The 18136-nt window shown below is 42.9% G+C and overlaps 2 protein-coding genes across 9 annotated transcripts; one reads left to right on the top strand and one right to left on the bottom strand.

The window, feature by feature from the left end:
- Nucleotides 1-6649: 6649 nt before the first annotated feature.
- Nucleotides 6650-13766, bottom strand: LOC127336542 (splicing factor U2af large subunit B-like). 5 transcript variants are annotated; one of them, XR_007873360.2, is made up of 6 exons: nt 13445-13763; nt 12492-13153; nt 11379-11447; nt 10645-10763; nt 9090-10352; nt 6650-9001 (listed from the first exon to the last, which is right to left on the bottom strand). XR_007873360.2 is itself a non-coding variant. In XM_051363369.2 (2 exons), the coding sequence occupies exons 1-2, from the start codon at nt 13499-13501 to the stop codon at nt 12578-12580; spliced, it is 633 nt and encodes a 210-aa protein (XP_051219329.1). In that variant the 5' UTR covers nt 13502-13762; the 3' UTR covers nt 12363-12577. The 5 variants fall into 5 exon arrangements, 1 of the variants encoding a protein (XP_051219329.1); XR_011752675.1 differs by lacking the exon at nt 11379-11447 and having other exon boundaries at nt 12492-13141; nt 13445-13766; XR_007873359.2 differs by lacking the exon at nt 11379-11447 and having other exon boundaries at nt 12492-13144; nt 13445-13764.
- A 1018-nt stretch (nt 13767-14784) lies between these two features.
- On the top strand, nt 14785-15859 carry LOC127336541 (stress enhanced protein 1, chloroplastic). 4 transcript variants are annotated; one of them, XM_051363367.2, is made up of 4 exons: nt 14785-14942; nt 15094-15141; nt 15289-15443; nt 15532-15859. In XM_051363367.2, the coding sequence occupies exons 1-4, from the start codon at nt 14894-14896 to the stop codon at nt 15634-15636; spliced, it is 357 nt and encodes a 118-aa protein (XP_051219327.1). In that variant the 5' UTR covers nt 14785-14893; the 3' UTR covers nt 15637-15859. The 4 variants fall into 4 exon arrangements, with proteins under 4 accessions (XP_051219327.1, XP_051219326.1, XP_051219325.1 ...); XM_051363366.2 differs by having other exon boundaries at nt 15094-15144; XM_051363365.2 differs by having other exon boundaries at nt 15094-15147.
- The last annotated feature ends 2277 nt before the right edge of the window (nt 15860-18136 follow it).

Below are 18136 nucleotides of genomic sequence, written 5' to 3'. Positions count from 1 at the left end.
TCGGGTGCAGCACGGCTCCTCTTCTTGAGGGCACACAGACAAGAGAGCAAAGACATACTGAATGAAATCACTATACTTAAATCAGTAACAAACAAATCGTTCATCGGATCACAAAGCAATATATTCCCCATCACTGCTCCGCTGATTTTGATCCGGCATCGGCCGATGCATATACGGCAACGGCGGCTTAAAAATCTGAGCACGTCAGTACATTTATAGCGTTAACAGGAAAAGGACCTGAAGTGTTGGTGCTATCCGTGGGGTGCTGGCTAGAGTAGAACAAAACTTGAACAGAGAAAAAGGTAGCATTCAAAATTAAATAATGAGCAGGCAAAAAGTATTATGATATCAAATCCAAATGCAATGCTGCTCACCATCACCTAACGCGCGCGACCGAACCGGTAGTAAAATAAGCGAGTGCCTTTTTACTTGCATTACTGGTGGAAAATATTCCTTTCTCTCCAGCATGGATAGATTTGGGAGGTGTTTGGTACCCAGCCATAATTTGCGAAGCTAAAGTTTGGTAATTTGGCATGTGTTTGTCTTTTGCTATACTTTTAGGCTGCTACAATTTATTATCAATATGCCTACCTATGATGGAGTGAATTTGTTGCCAACTTTTATCACACTTTATGGATTCAAAATTCTAAGCCACACTTGCTAAATTTAGGCTTGGCAAAATGTGATTAAGAACCAAACAGGCTCTTACTTTCGAGAAGAAAACACTTCCTTTCATCCATAATATGTGTTAGTGTTTAGTATAAATATGTCTAAATTTAAACTAAACGTCTGACACTTATTATGAATAGGAGTAAGTAGTATTTTTAAAAAAAAGAAGTATTTCCTCCAATCCAAAATAATTGTCTAAAAATAGATATATTTAGACATACTTTGATGTGTAAATACCTTAATTTTTAGATAATTATTTTAAATCATAGGGAGTATCAAAGCGTGCCAGCAGACAAGAAGATAAAAACGAACGTGATATACGCGCAACGGCGCAGTTGCAATACAAGATGGCGACGGCGCATCAAGCTGCAGCACAAATCTGCCGTCAAGCTTTACACCGTCATATTTTATTGTGTGTGACCGACCCGGCCATCCGCAGTGCTGCGTTGTGCTGGATGGTCACGCCCACGCCTGCCTGCTTGCTGCGCAAAAGGCACACGGCGAAAAGTGGTGTAGCGCTCAAAAGCGACGTGGAAACCGAGGATGCGCATCTTGCATAGCTCAGATCTGCATGCATGGACACGCAGCCGAGACCGGATACAGTGGAGGACGGATCCAGGAATTAAACTTCGGGCGTTTAAATTTCAACTATCAAAATATGTAAAGGTGAAAAGGTAAAAATGATCCAAGCCTTCGCCGAATCAAAAGTACAAATCAGTCATTGTACTCGTGGCGGAAGACTGCCCATATGACTCATGGTGGATCCGTCCACTGCAGCAGCGATGCCGTCACTGCTTAGTGGTTGTTCCTTGTCTCGTGCACGAACCGCTACCGTAGGTGGTAGACTGGTAGCCGATCGACGTGCCTACCTTGTGATACCGGTGACGCTGATCGATTGAGATCTCGCCATCTCTCCCGTCCTGGCACTTACGTATTCCGTTTTACTCATTGATCGCAAGTGTGGGCTCCATCGTCCAGCTCCATGTCTTTTGATAATCAACGCAAATAGTACCTGTAGAGATACACAAGCCCTGAGAACCAAGAGAGTGAATTTTTGTAGCCTGAGCTACATGATAGCTTTTTTTTGTAAATTTGAAAATGGGATTCTAAAGTTTCAAAATAACCTGACAAAAATTCTTGATGTAGACAATGATGTGATCTGCCAATGTGTAAAATTTGAACTCGAGATACCTCATATTTTGAGCTGCACAAAAATGACAAAATCGGACAGATTTTGAGATTTCGAAATCTGACACTGTTCACTAATATTGATATCAGAATTTGTCATTCTTGCACAGATCCGAATATAAGGTATTTCCAATCGGAATTTTCCATGTTTGTGGATCACGGTATTATCTACATCTACATTAAATTTCAGAAATTTTTTAAGCTTTAAAATGTTGTTTTCAAATTTTTCAAAAAACGAGCTACGTGTAGCTCGAGCTACACTTGTGGTTTCCGTGAGAACCAACCACTAGTTAGATCGTTAGGCAAGCCCTGACATCTTCATCGCGCTAGAGTTTAAATTTTAGGTTTAACATTTTGGTATTTTGTGAAGGTAGAATATTTTTTCGTGGGAGGCGATATTTCTGTTGATACATAGGCGTTTGTCGCAACTCGTTAATCTCAAGATTCATCGGGTCAACTTTTAGAACTTGGTCTCTCGGAGGTGCTAACAGAGGAAGAGTTTTATGCGTTTATAGGGATGAATGTATACAAATATTTGTGAGCGTCTACGTCAATACTGTGTTTCTCAAAAAAAAAAAAGATACACATGTTGTCTTTAACTATTACAAAATAATAAAATCAAAAAAATGAGCAAATATTTGAGGTCTTTAAAATCTTCCTTCTTTCATAACATAATCTTTTACTTTTCTCAAAACAATCAAAGATAGATACCAAGCCATAGACCTGCAAATACTAATGAAAGTTCACCCATAATTTTAATTTAAGCCACAATGATAACATTGTGCAACAATTGAAGTAGTCATCAATATCGGCAAGAGTACCAATATCAATATGATAGGTGAAAACAACTGAATAGTCTGCTCGATGTTGCTAGGGTGCCGAGAGCATGAATCACCATGTATCGTTGAGGTAGCAGTCGGGAGAAATATTGCGAGGATGATCCTCCTCGCGGCAACCATGAGAAAAGACCAAAAATCGATCCGGCAAAGCTATATTTGAAGGCCTATACCTAGAGAATTGTAATCTTTCAACGTCGTCATTGACGTCGGAAAGGAGATCTCTCGTCGTTGAACGAAGGGCTGAAGATCACTTATCGTAGACGATGTCATCTCTATTGAACAAAGGTTAAAAAGAACACGTCTACCTAAAGTCCAGGCACCTAATCTAATCTATTAAAACCATAACTTTTGTTGAAAACTTTACAAATAGATTGGATCCCGCACCTCTCTCCGTAAGACCGGCTAGAAAAGAGGAAGCCAAAGAAGGTGAAGATAGGAGGTGGACTGCTTCTTTGGGCCTTTTCCATGTTACTCGCTCCATTTCATGAAAAACGTTCAAGGTTTTTAATATATCTATGTACTATTTAGTGTTTAGATACATCTAAATTTTTAAAAAACATTCAAGGATTTTAATACATCTATGTACTATTTATGTGACAGAGTTAGTAGTAAGTCGTTTTGCTTCGCTTTAAATTAAAAATTAACGTTCACTTTCGGCAAAGCATCGGCGTGCGGCGTGGGCGCGATACGCCGGACATCGACCTGTCGACGAGGCAACCATGACCGGGAATCTTTATGCAGCTGACAAAAGAAAACTGCACTGTAGATGATATCACGTTCGCGGTACGTACACGTGGCATAGGTGCAGTGCAGTCCTTGGTTCGTGTGTCACTCTGCGTGTGCTCATATATATTTCATGTCGTGACAAAGAGTGTCCTTTGTGCACGCACTGTACATGTATAAACAGGACCACACGTACTCATGTGCTATGCGGCTATGCTCATGTGCAATATGTATATATGTGTGGGTTTAATTAATTAGGTGTTGTTCCATGGATACGACTCCTCAATTCTATTTTCGATAGAACTGATTGACAATTAAATCTAATTTTTCTATTATTTAACTATTCATAATAGTGAGAAAAGAAAGCTCGGAGCAAGTGTGGCCTTAAGTTTATCTCCTCTTTGCCTTATGATTCATTAATTCTCTTTCTCGATGGAACATGTTCGTGTTATGATGTCTCAAAGGGTTTTGATGGGAAAAAAGCTAAGCTACTATTTTAAGGCCTCTCCGCTGCAGAAGGAATCCAAGTGGACGGTGCCTCAACACGTAGCTGCACGAGTCACCGCACACATAGAGCCGTGCACCAACTGCACCGGCTCCACCCAGCACTGACATCGCCTGCACCGGCTGCCCCTTTGCCACCCCACTGGCCACCCCACTGGCAAGTTCACCATGGCAGCAGGGGCTCTTGCCTGCACCACCCCCTCTAGTGCACGTATTCCCTCTACTAGCGTTGACACCTGATTGACCGTGGGAAATGTCGGTGATCGTGGACCGGACCAAGGATGATAACGATGAGCAGTAGCTAGGCCTAAGGTTTCAGCCAATTTATCTTTTATTTTCTATACCTTTTTAATTTTCTTTTCTACTATGTAAATTAAGTTTGAAATTTAAGAATTTGCCCAAAAAAAAAGATACGTCGAGCCGTTGGGCTGTCGTCGACCCAAACGAAAAAGGGTGTCCAGACTTGAAATTTCTTTTTTTTTTCGAGGGTACGCCAATGGCGTACCAGAACTTTATAGAAGGAGAGCAAAAGATATACAAGAAGCCAGGGCAACGTTGCGAACAACATGCCCGGCCAACTCCAACGCACCCACTAGCCTACTCTCGCGTCATCCTGGGACTCCCTCCTACTCTGGCAGCTCTCCAGGAACTGAACTCCTCCTTAATCCTACCGACTAGCTGTTGGACATTGCATAGCTGTGAAGAATTGTTGAACACACGGGCGTTTCTTTGCTTCCAGAGAAGCCAAGCCGTAAGCAGCACTAGGGTATCGAACCCTCTCCTGTCCTTCCTGTGTACCAGCTCTCTCGCCGCACACCACCAAGCTTCCAAGGAGCAGCACTAGGGTTTCTTTGCTTCCAGACTTGAAATTTCATGTCTATGGTCCGATCCAAACAGACTAAATCAAACACCTTTATGTTTGAAATGTGTCGGGCCGCTGGAACATATCGAACGATGAAAGCAAATTGGAACACACTAGAAAAAATAGCTGCACATCCGCTCATACATAGGACACTACAAGTGTTAATTAAACAGGTTGCGTGATGAGATATGAGCTCATATGCGATGGACCGGACATCGGAAAGCGCACACTGATTCCTGCTTGCTTTTGTTCGTGTGATGGTCGATGCATCCGTGGAGTAGTTTGCTGACTGCATCCCTGACGGCAGGCACCTTGTACAATCATCGGAGATTGAGAGAGCTCAGCTGTGTGGTGGATATTGCACTATCGAAACCAAAGAACAATGCCACTTCACTTCATCTCCCTTAATTCTTCTACAGTACTACTTGACCATTCATCTAACCTAGTGGCCAGCACACTTTACACTCTTGTCACTTTCTTCGAGCTCCCATCACTCTACAAATAAGGAATCATCCACGAAACTTCGTATGCAATAGTCTAATGACCTTGGGTAGAAAGATGGACGTGATGTAAAGGCACGTACGTAATCAGTTGTCGGCGAGGAAGATTAGGGATCCGTGCGGCGCAAGTCGAGCTAGCATGTAACATTCGGGCAGTTCAATTCCTCCTTTAATATGTTTTCGTGCTTGACCATATTCTAGTGACGAAGTGGCGAGCACACTTTACACCGCTAACCACGATCGAAGAACGTACGGCGCCGTGTCACTTTCGAGCTTGATGACTGCATGTACAAACAAGAAACCATCGACGAAACTTGCTCCCTCCGTTTCAAATACATCTAAATCTGCAACTAGAATTATAAAATGAAGGGAATAGAATTTTAACTTCTTTGGACACAGGACACCAAGGTTGCTGATGCCGGGACGCGCAATCAATTGGAACCAGCCAACTAGATCGGCCGAGGAGGATTACAGATTCTGCGGCGCAAGCTCCTTTTTTTACTAGTCAAGTGAGGTCTCCCCAATGATTCTACAATAATGCTTCGTCGCTTTCGTGCGGTGCTCCGTGACGAAGTGAAATTGACGTTAGTGCGATCCGACGCATCAAGTACACGTTGGCTGGCTGTTAGTCCCAAGTCAGTCAATTCAATACTGTTTTGTTTTCCTTTTACTTTTGGGAGCTGTGATCGTCTTTTCCCCTTGACCTGTAACTTGGTGAATCCTAGCGAGAGGAGGGAATAATAAAATGGTCAGAGTTGGGATACTTGTGGACACTGGCCTGCTGAGCACATGAAAACAATACTTGTGGATCCCAGTCTATGGACTATGGGCTGCAGCATTAGGCCCATAAGTTGAGCTTGATAATACAGTATGTTTTTTTGATCGTGATAATACAGTATTATGAAGCTCACTCTTTCTTCCCTAAAAAAATGAAGCTCACTCTTTCACCCGGTGGACGGCATGGTGGTAGAGGTAGGCGGTGAATCCTATACAATGTTAGGATTTAAAAAATCAAATTTTAAAATTGTTCAGAATTTGAAACGTTTCAAATTTTAGAAATATTCAGATTCGATAAATATTAATATTTAAAAATAATTGTGACTTTAAAAACAAAAAATCAATTTTCAAATTTTTGAAAAATGATATTTTTTCAAAAATGTTCCAATCTTGGTTTTTTCGAAAATGTTTAATCTCGGAAAAAGTTCAAATTTAAAAAAGGAAAAAATAGAAAAAACGAAAGAACAAACGAAAAGGGCAAAAATATAACACTGGCCAGCCCAACACCGAGCCTGGAGGTGTGCAGTCATTATATATGGGCTCCCGAGGTAGGCTTGTAGCCCGCGGGGCAATATCCACCAGCAATGTTTTAAATAGAAGGCCTTTTCGGCCCAGCTTTATATATAAAGCCCCACACGGCAGCATAGCGAATAGCTTCGGATACAACACACCCACCACTCACAACATAGTCACGCACAAGCGCATACAACAAAGTTCATGCAACCACCACACCCCGGGCCAAGCCCACACTAGTGACAACAGAGCTCGCTAAAAGATGGTGAAGATGATGACGTTGTCGAGGAGCAGTCGTAGGCCGCGTCCGCGCGTACAGTCGCCTTACGTCGCCCACCGCCAAGTCCAGAAGCTCCTTGTCCTTCCGTCTGACCAGAATCCGCCAGCACTGCATATGAATCGACATTTGATAGAAGACGTCAACGGGGTTACCAATCAGTTTTCCTTCGATAGCTAGCTTGTTACGCGTGTTCCAAAGAGTCCAACATTGGGCCGCAAAGGTATACCACACTAGCCTATGAAGAGGGTTTGCCAAACCCTGAGCGAGTGCGATGAACTCCCCTATCCCAGTCGGGTTCCAATCGCACGCGAGGAGTTCCCTTACCCCCGCCCACATCATCCTCGCCAAGGGACAGGCGAAGAAGATGTGGTTGCAGTCTTCCCACTCAACGCATAGAGAGTAGTGGCCATTGGACGGACCCTATCTCTTGAGGAGTTGCACCCCCGAGGGCAACCTATCTCGAATCAGCTGCCAGAGGAACACCTTGATCTTAGCTGGTACTTTGGTAAGCCAAACCTCTTTGAAAGAAGTAATCACCATCCCCTGTGATAGCCGTGCATAGATGGAGTTCGTGGAGAAGACACCCGAGGGTTCAAGCGCCCAAGACACGACGTCCTCCTCCAACTCCCAAGGGAGGCCCCAAACCTCCCTGCAGAGGTTATCCCATTCCACCGCTTCCGCCAAACCAAACAATCGACGAAACCTAAGACGCCACTCCCCTGGTTCGCCCTCAAGCACCCGAGCTCCAAAAACCATTATGAGGGTGTATAACAATAGCTAAACAGTCTGGAGAATCTATTCCGGAGTGGTCCTGTCCCTGACCACCAGTCCAACCAGAAGTATGTTCGCTTCCCATCGCGAACACTGTGTTTGGCTCCCAACTTGAAGTGTCACTTCACCTTTTGTATGGCATTCCAGAATTGAGAACCATGAGTAGGTACCTCCGCCGCGAAGGTATTTAGCCCTAATGAGGTCTGCCCATAAACCTTCCGTCCCTTGGTAGAGTTTCCAGATCCATTTCACCATTAAGGAAGTGTTCATGAATCTGAAGTTCATGACCCCCAAGCCCCCCAGCTCCTTCGGTTTACAAACAGTGGCCCAATCCACCATATGATACTTCCTCTTTTCCCGGTGCCCTCCCAAAAGAACCGGGCGCGTGGGCGGTCCATGGCCTTGTGCGTGCCCTCGTGCAACAAGTAAAGGCTCATGGCGAACAGAGGAAGAGTAGAGAGGCATGAGTTAGTAAGCTCAAGGCGTCCCGCCGCCCCCAGGAGTCCCTGCCAAGTGTCCACCCGGTGTCCTACTAGCTCCGGCAGGAAACCCCAGTCCGCTACCCTAAGCGGTATGCCACTAATTGGTAGGCCCAAATAAGTGATGGGGAATCTGCTAAGTCGACAGTTGAGCAAGTTCGCGACTTGTCGTTGTGAATCTGGTGGAAGTCCCATCACCACGACCTCACTCTTGTCGAAGTTAATCTTCAGACCCGACATGTTCTCAAAACACAGTAGTAGGGTCTTAAGATTGGTGATACCTACCCTGGTAGGCTCCAGCAAAATCATCGTGTCGTCCGCATATTGAAAGTGTGTCACTCCGCCTGGTATGAGGTGCGGTACGAGGCCCTGAATATGACATGTTGCATTGGCCTGGCCAGAATAGCTGCCAAACCATCCACCAGGAGGGGTTGGGGAGAGTGGATCCCCTTGTCGCACCCCCCTCGCGTTACGGAAGAAATGCCCTATCTCTCTGTTAACATTGATTGCCGTCTTGGCCTCCCTTGACCAACTGCATCAATCTATGTACCATTAATGCGGAAAACCCTTTGCGAAGAAGGATCTCATGTAGGAAGTCTCAGTTGACCCTATCATAAGCCTTCTCAAAGTCCACCAGCAATGTCAATCTGTGAATTCAAATACGATGAGAATTCAAGAAGAAAACACACGATTTGCTCGAGAAAAAACCATGGCTTGGCATTATTCTTGCCAGTCTAATTAGATAGCAGGTTTTGCAAACTCGTAGAACACTTAAGTGGTGTCCTGGTCATATATTACATATCACTATTAGGTCCATGGTACAAACGAAAAGAAAGTACGGATGTCATGAAGGAGTGTGCAGCGACATGGCATGTGTCCAAAATAAACACGCAAGCCTATGAAAGCAAAAAACTCATATCATATCAGCACAAGAAAGGAATAACATTAAGCAAAGGATAAGACAATAGATGACCAACAAAGTACCTTTCACAATGACTCAAAGACAATCTCGTCCCAAACTCCCAATCATGGCCAAAATTCCATTTTGGTAGGTCTGAAATGTATCCTGAACAAGGTTGTCAGTCCATGATGCTGGACTTGCCAAGTCATGGGCCAGTTGAACTTGAGCCAACATAAAGATATTTTTGAACCAGATACTATAAACGCAGGGGATCAATATCTTATTCAATCTTGCACAGTTGATACTAATAGACCTGCACAATTAAATACTGATAGAAACATACTATTTGCAAAATGGTAAATTACCAAGGAATATGGAAATACTAACAATTAATGTGATGTCAAACAAAGCGTGCTGCACAAAACAACAATACATTCTTTCTTAGGCTACTGATATCAAATCTGAAAAATGAACCACTTACTAATATTAGACAAGACAATAAAAAACATGGTGCAATTTGCAACATCTTTATGTATTTCTTTGTTCTATCCAGGTTTTTTTTTATGCCAAACTTGCTTCATAATAACCTTCTCTATCCAAATCCTGCAAGCTTTGGGTCAGTATTAATAAACACTGATGTGGATTGCAAATTTTGTATGAAGCAGTAAACAATACAAAAAAAACAAAACCATTCTTCAGCAAACCATGACAGACTGAAAGCAAATGATCTAGTACCACAAGTATTTCACGTCATTAATCTCACACATATATGAATATGTGTAACTCTAGTCTAACGTAAACTTAATTAACCTTTCAGCAAGAAGAAGATCCAAAAAAAAAAAATTTGTATCTAGAAGATCCACTGATTCTTTTGCATAATATTCAAACATTAAAGCAGAATATTCAGATATACAAATTTACGAAATTCTCTTTGCCGGGTCATTCCTATTCTAGCAGCTTGCACAAAATGTCTCTTGGTTGAGGGTTGTCAACACCATCAAACTTATGTGTCTGCAAAAACTTTTGGGCTTGCTGACAAGTTAACATGTGCAATATGATGCCAAAATAATTTCGGCAGGTGTTAAGGTTTTACAAATGATGTAGTGGAACATGGTCAATAATTCATTTTCATAGCACAGAGAATAAACATCAGGAAAGGGAGAAAAGTTTGAGATAGCCCCAAAGGCCAAGGTATCCCAAGTCTTGTAAAAGGATATACTCCGTAATATTTATTTCATATGGAGATACTTCTGGATCAACTAAAGGTATTTCATCCACAGATGGTATTGTAGGTGACAGATCAGGAATAGGTTGGATGAATCGACTCGTAGCATGTCACAGTCAATCTGCAGTATGGGCAAGGAAATATATAATACACTGCGATGAAACTAAGATATGCAGATGTCATTAATACTACAAAATAATATACATACGCCGTTTGCAGTTTTCGAATACTTGTAGGGAATTTTATCCAAAGCTAGAAGATATGGTAGCTATTCAATCCTACATAAATATATCTCATCTTACGAAACAACAATAATGACACATGGTGTGATAAAAGTGTAATAGAGCAATCAGTAAGTGCATATAAGTGACACGAAACCCATGAGAATTTGAAGTGGAACATAAGGAATTAACCTGTTGATATGAAATATCAATTAAATCGATTGGCTGAGTCAGTTGATTCATCCCTAGGTCACCTACTTGTGTTGGAGCATTTACTCCACCAATTATTTTTCAGCACATAATGCATAAACCTGTTGGAAGAACAAAAGGACACCAACATGAAGCTGTAAGCAAAGCTTAATCCTAATATGGCATACAGCATGCACACAAAGGCGAAAGATGAGTAAATATAATAAAGCAGCCCATTTTATGCACATATATGAACTGGCTGACGTTCATGGAGCATGGTGTAACGTGAACTATTTAGTGTCTAGACTCTAGATACATCCAAATTTAGACAAAGTAAAAAAACATCCTTTTTGAGCCGGAGGGAGTATTTAAGTTTCTGTCAACTAAACTTGTGCTCCCTCTGATTCATATTACTTCACACTAATATAGATGTATCTAGACACATTTTAATTGTAGATACATCCATTTTATTGGCAAGTAATATGGATCGGAGGGAGTACTAACATTTATCTAAGACTTCAGCAGTAGCATGGTTTTGAACTCGGCTTAAACAAGACTATAATTGACCTGAGAGTATTCATGTTAGGCTTTTCTGTCGTGATTCACAAAATAAGTAAAAGTTGACGTTGCTCTTTACTATTTACTGACATGTAACTGAGCGATCTAAAACGGAAAAAAAGTTGTACTAAATCTATAACTGGCAAGCTCATGGACATGTAGTTCTACCATACATTTACCTCTAGAGACAATAATATAAGATGTTGTGCCTATATAGGAAAACGGCGATCCGTGTTCAGAAGATATTCCTAGTATATATATACATAAGAACCATTAGATGTTCCAAATAAGCAGGCAGTAAGATACTAAGACTTTACACAATCACAGAAATAAAAAAACAAGAAACTTCCATATCATTTCAATATTCAGGCCTGTGCATGCATCAACACGAGCAACATAAATATTTAGAGGGAGGATCGAGCAGCAGACACCATAGTGCTGTTGTTTGTCCATCCATTTACAGAGGACCTCTCCGTACGTAGACTGTAATTAACTGTTGTTACATTAAAGCACTACTCTGAAACTAATTCTCCCACGAGTACCAAGTAGCCAAGCACAAGAACCGCAGTACTGGACGCAGGCAAGATGACACCCTGCAGATCACTAACCATATAAAGATACCATTTGTACATAAAAGGAGTTCCTGTTCTGTTTTGGGATCTTCAAACTCCTTAGTTACAATTTAGCTTTTAAGTAGCAGTCGGCTGTACTAGAGTTTTTCTTGTTCAGAAGATGGTGGTGGCAGGTTATGTATTGACTCAAAAAAAAAAAAATACCTGACGGTTGTTTATTGCTTTCATTCAAGCAATGAAATTGGGATCTCTGCTCCTCAATTCGAAAGACTATAATGATACAGTTTAAGTCTAAGAGCTAGCTTCCTGGTATAATTTTTCTTCACATTGTTTTAAGGCAAACAAGACAAAATGTCAGGATGGGAGATAATTATTAATTAAGTACAGTAATATCAACAAAGACAAAGGTGATCCCAACTGATACCTAGTGTAATACTTATATGGAAGCAACACGATGTGCTTGGAGAGACACAAGTAAACAACAAAATATCAGCTAAGAAAGAAATACTACCTAGGCAGTTTTTTTAGCTCTACTCCCTATTAGCCAAAACGTAGTGCATATTAGTGTTTCAAAAGTCAAATGATGTGAAGTTTGAACAAATATGTAAAAAATATATTAACATCTACAGCATCAAATCAATTTTCTACATATTTGGTACTAAGGTGCTCTAAGGGAGTAAAAAAATTACATCGTTTGACTTTCTGAAAAAACTAAGGTACCTCTACATTTCGGCAAAGATGGAGTACTCAGGTAGTTGACAGAACAAGACAAGGGATCGCCTCACTTGATTTGGGTACTGATCTATTTATTGTCCAGAGGCGTAGTCTCCAGCAGCAAACTTGTCCTCCGGATAGAACCTGGCAACGATTTGCTTGTCACCATTCCAGCACCTTCTATCCATCATGATCTTGCACACATTGGCGCCACCGAGGCACGCATACTGCAGGAACACCTTCCCGACTCCAGCCGGATCGACATTTGGCCGAGGGATTACGAGCTTGACCAGGTGACCGAACTCCCATGCTTGATCCTCGACTTTGTCCACAAAGCGGTCATAAAACTCATCGTGCTCGAGGAGGTGGTGCGACCCCTGGAGCATGTGGGTGAGGCATACCACCTTGGTTACTCCGTCTTGCAGGGGTAGCTGCTGGGTCTGACTTGGAAGAAAAGTATTATACGCGAAGTCTACTACATGACGAGGTTGATCTTCATTGATGCTGAGGCGGCTGAGGGCCCTTGTGGCGGCCTGAGCTGGAGAAAGATGCAGCAGGTAGGGGTAGTCATTGATGTGGATGGGGCTGAGGGCCATTCTGGCGGCCTGAGCTGGAGAAAGATGCATCATACTAATCACCGTGGGCTCAAAGGTCGGCTGCTGCAAAGCCTGCAAGCACAGGAAAAATCAAGTTAGTATGGACATGATCAATCAGACAAATCGATGGATCAACCCCTGAACCTGAATCGATAAAGAAAATCACGATCATGCTAGGGGAATACTAAATCTCAACTTGAAGGTGAAATATCCTAGGAGAAAAATCACAAACTGAAGGTGAAATCGATTATCTTAGGAGGGAAAATTCACAACTTGAAAGCGAAATCGATCATCATAGGGGGGAAACATATCAAAACTGAAGGTGGACCAGAACATAAAGCTAAAGTGGCGCGAGACGCTCACCTCGTGGTAGTGTCCGTCGAACGGCGGCGAGGAGTTATCCATGCGATTGGGCGGCATGCATCATCAGCGGCGGCACCTCGGCGCGTGGGATCTGGTTCTGGTAGCGTGAGTGGACAGGGGAGATGATTAAAAGGACCGAGGGCTGCAGGGTTTCCCATCCGAGTCGGTTTCCCATCCCCTCTGATTAATCGCGATACCTGCACCGTTGGATTGCAAACCTGTACGACCGGGGCGAAAGAAAAGATTCCTAAATTAATCCGACTGCATCGTTCCTTTCCCGGGCAGGCGGCTTGAACAAGTACTCCTAATCATCATCAGAGAGGTCGAGAGCTCTCTACCTAGTGAAACCTCTAATTTTGCTGGTATCATATTATTTACCATATGTTTTTTCTCTGATTCGGATTGAAGTAGAGCGGATTTTAACCGATTTTGAATTCAAATGCGGATATAGCGGACTGCGGATGTTGTATTGTGATCTAAATTCATATACTAAAGGGAGGCTAACTTCTGACGAGCGGAGCGAGGCCCGTCGCCGGTGGCTTGGTACGGTACGGATCGTTGGCACCGCCTATATATACATCTTGTAAGCCGCCGGCTAGGGTTTATCAGATTCTAAGATAACCCACGGCGTTTGTAAACACCTCCCGATATAGTGAAGTTTTGCTGGCTGGCGCCCGTGGTTTTTTCCCTTCTGTGTTGGAAGGGGTTTTCCACGTTAAATCTTGTGTCCCCTGCGTGTGTTTTTGTTTCGTTCTTCGTTATTTGCTTGTCGCTTTTATATCAGCGGATTTGAATCGAAAATAGAATGAACTCAGATAGAAAACAAAAAATAGTCAAATATATGATCTTATCTTTACATAGTTATAGTGCTTGTAAATCTTAAAAGGAATTTAAACTTTGAGTTATGTGGAGTTAAGAATAAAGAGACGCAATAGGCTAAACTCAAAACGTTCGTAGAAACTTAGAGCTAAAGATGATCGACAAATAAATTTGGTATAACTACTAACCTTATGATATTAGCATTGGCTTTTGACTGAAAAGTTGGATCATCCAATTTAAAACATTCGAATTATCCTAATTAAATTTTGAATAATTCAAGTCCGCATGCTATTTGCTATACCATATCATATACCGCATCCGGTGCACCACTTCAAAATAGGATATACTCATCCATCAAATTCTTTAAAATCAAATAGAAATACTTTAAAACGGATTCGAGATTGATTTCGACGTGGAAATTATCCTAACCAGTACTCCTAATCATCACCAGAGAGGTCGAGCGCTCTGTACGCACCACGCAGTGACCTCTAATCAACACGCGGACGTGGAGTGTTCCCAGCTTTACGGCCCACCGTGGATAAGCAGCTAGATAGACTAGAAGCGGCTGAAAACCGCTCTCCTCCATCTTCCTCTCTTCTCGATCGGCCTGCAAGCAACTGCGCAGCAGCCATGGCTCTCTGCTCCGCGGCTATTACCGTCCATCTCACCGCAACGCCAGGTGCCTCTCCTTTCTCTTTCTCTCCATGCTCTCGCTTGCATTCTTGGCCAAACATGATTCGTCCTGTGCTCTGGAAATTGGATTGACATGTGCCGTATCGGTAGCTCATACACACTCTCTCACACACACACACTCTGACCTCTCTCTGTAGGCAATGGCGTCTCCCGCTTTTCCGTGATGTCGGCCCGCTCTGCTGCTCGTGGTAGTATGAAATTTAAGCTCTCTTAGTTCCTTCTCAAATTCCAGTTTCTTTAGTTTCTTATTATGCTCCATTGTTAAATTGTGTCCAAAACAAATTCACGTCCCAACAATTCAAGTTGCTAAGCCAAGTTCGCGCTTGGATCAGTGAGCAGGAGCGTGAGATCCAAGTCCCTGAGCGTCAGGTGCGAGCAGGGATCCAAGGGCGGCCCTGGGCTGGACGTGTGGCTCAGCCGCGGCGCCATGCTGGGCTTCGTCGGGGCGGTAGGGGTGGAGCTCACCACCGGCAAAGGGGTTCTTCAGGTAACTGCATTCCCGGCCGCCGTCTTGTGCGCGCGTTGTACATGGATATGCCGTTCGATGCTGAAAATGGACCTTGGCTTCTCCGCAGAACGTGGGGCTCATTGCGCCGCTTCCCGCTCTGGCGTTGGGGCTCACCGGAGTGGTGGGTGTCGTCACCGCGTTTCTCATCTTCCAGTCCGGCTCGTCCGATTGATGGATGTCTGGGCTAATCTGTTGGCACTTGGCAGGGCAATGAAAATAAATTTTTGAGCTGTGTTTCTTGGTTCTCCAAGTACGAATCACTCTCTCTAGCTGTGTCGGTGAAATCGGAAGCAATTGTACTGACCGGGCGTGAATGTTATGTCGCCCGAAACAAATGGTAGGAGTATACAATGTCACTGAAGATCGAGAATAAATCAATTTTTATGTTTTATTAATTTTTATGGTGTGTTAGGAAGTGACATTTCTCTGAGATAATCAATGCTTTTGTAACTTATTTGGTGTGCTTAATCATTAACAGTGTCTAGTTAAAGTATATTTTTCTGAAAGTTTTTTTCTTTTGAAGAAGAAACATGCGTGTTGGATGCATATCACAAATACTCCGTATCTCATTACATGACCGTGGAGGGAGCATGCATGCCCGCTCACCAATTATATAAACAAAAAAGGACAATTTAAAATATTTGCACACAAAAAGAAATAAATAACCACTTATTAACACACGTCATACATTCTAGAAATTCATATTTGTTACAACTAAGATAGATAATCATACGCTAAAATATTTTGTTAGAATATTTTTTCGCATATCATTATAAAACCCATTGTCATCATATAAATATATATAATCATACACCTTTATCTGCAGAAATATTTCATCGCTGAATTTTATGTTGGTGCTGTTGTATTTTTTTGTTTTTCTTGGATGCGACTTTGACTTTAATTAGTACATTTAGTATTGCCAAGACAAATTTCTACTTTAACACAGTGTATTTGTAATCATATATGTCGGAGTCGCATGACACTTAACATTTATTTCAATTATTACAAATGCAGTTAGATGGTTAAGATTGTAACATACAATGGAAAAAAATAGTACACCCTCCAATCCAAAATAAATGTCGCCGCTTTAGTTCAAATGTAAAATAAAGCCACGACGCTTATTATGGATCAGATGGAGTAGTTAATCTTGTATGTCAAAGATTCTAGAAACAAATAAATCGAATTGATTGGAAAAATAGTCTATAGTAAGTAAAAATGTTTGGTGATAAGGGTTGAGCCCTAGGGGAGGTCCTATCTTCACGGATTTGGGTGGGATTCGTGGGGAAGGTGGTAGAACACGAAGAACACGAAGGGGATCAGGGATACAAACTCACACACACATACACAAATCGGTTTGTCCTCGTTGGCCCGAACCACCAACTCGATAGAAGTTGCAAGGAAAAGACCTTTCGGTAGAAGTCCCGCAAAAAGATCGACGAATCGAATCCAAGAGATCTAGAAGGATGAAAAGATCAAGGTTGGTAGAAGTGCAAGAAAAATACCCAAATGTAGAAGTGCAAGCAAAAGACCAACAATCGATAGAAGTCACCAAAGAGATCACAATGATTCAACAAGGAGATCGAGTGATACAAGATCTAAGATCTAGGGTAGGGTTTCCCAAGTGGGGGCAAGAGCATAGCTCAAGTTCTTTCTCAATTCAAGTCTAATCTCAGATCTGAACCAATAAGGCTATTTATAGTTGGTGGGGCGAAGGGATAAATTACATGCTGAATCGGACAGTTTTGGGCTGAAGTCATGCAGGCGGAAGTTCCGGTCTCTGGGGCGGAAGTTCCGGTCGGGGCGGAAGTTCCGATCGGGGCGGTACTTCCGGTCTAGTTCCGAAAACGACAAATTTGCTTGCAGTAACATCCCGGGGGCTCTGAGCTTGTTTTCGTAACTGGGGCGGAACTTGGGTGGAAGTTCCGGTCCTTGGGGGCGAAAGTTCCGGCTGGATCCTCTTCTCTGGGCGCTGGACACCATCTAGGGGGGCATCTGGGCGGAAGTTCCGGTCCTGGGGGCGGTACTTCCGGCTGGAGCACCGGAGCTCCATCTTCTCCATCTTCAGCTCCCTCTCCATTGGCTTGGTCTCCATGGGTTGCGTCTTGATCGATGTACCTGATTGAACACAGGGTATTTGTATGAAGTAGCATGCCATCCAATGAGCTATCAAATGCATACGTGGAAAGGAGCGAATTCACCTCTTGGTGTATGGCTTTGGCTCAAGCTCGTATCATTGGGCCACGAGGAGGGCTTGTCGGTCTTGTTGTAGTGTCGTCCTTGGGTAGGGCTACATCATCTCCCCACCTTGAGAAAGAGCCATCCTCAAAGAGCCATCCTCGACTCTATGTTCTCATCATCTTCATGATAGGGTGAAAGATCCGACACATTGAATGTGTTGCTCACCAAGTACTTGGATGTTGCTATGTCGATGATGTATGCGTTGTTGTTGATGCGCTTGAGGACCTTGAAGGGACCACCACCTCGGGGCTTGAGCTTTGAGTTGCGTTCTTGAGGGAACCGGTCTTTGCAACGGTGTATCCACACTAGGTCTCCTTCATTGAAGATCATTTCCTTCTTCTTGGCGTTGAGGAGGGTAGCTTGGCGAAGTACATGCTCTTGTATGGTTGCTCTTGTGTCTTAATGTAGCTTCTTCATGGTGGTGGTGCGCTTGT

Source organism: Lolium perenne, chromosome 2 (assembly GCF_019359855.2).
Source record: "Lolium perenne isolate Kyuss_39 chromosome 2, Kyuss_2.0, whole genome shotgun sequence".
In the NCBI taxonomy this organism is placed as follows: Eukaryota; Viridiplantae; Streptophyta; class Magnoliopsida; order Poales; family Poaceae; genus Lolium; species Lolium perenne.
The sequence above is the reverse complement of the archived record's forward strand: the minus strand, read 5'-3'. Positions and strand labels throughout refer to the sequence as shown.

Bases quoted from the DNA above. Each gene is read 5' to 3' on its own strand.
- LOC127336541 (XM_051363365.2), top strand. From the start codon at position 14,894: ATGGCTCTCTGCTCCGCGGCTATTACCGTCCATCTCACCGCAACGCCA. The intron at 14,943-15,093 runs GTGCCTCTCCTT...CTCTCTCTGTAG, and splicing joins CCATCTCACCGCAACGCCAG to GCAATGGCGTCTCCCGCTTT. The intron at 15,148-15,288 runs GTATGAAATTTA...CGCTTGGATCAG, and splicing joins CCGCTCTGCTGCTCGTGGTA to TGAGCAGGAGCGTGAGATCC.
- LOC127336542 (XM_051363369.2), bottom strand. From the start codon at position 13,501: ATGCCGCCCAATCGCATGGATAACTCCTCGCCGCCGTTCGACGGACAC. The intron at 13,154-13,444 runs GTGAGCGTCTCG...CTGTGCTTGCAG, and splicing joins TCGACGGACACTACCACGAG to GCTTTGCAGCAGCCGACCTT.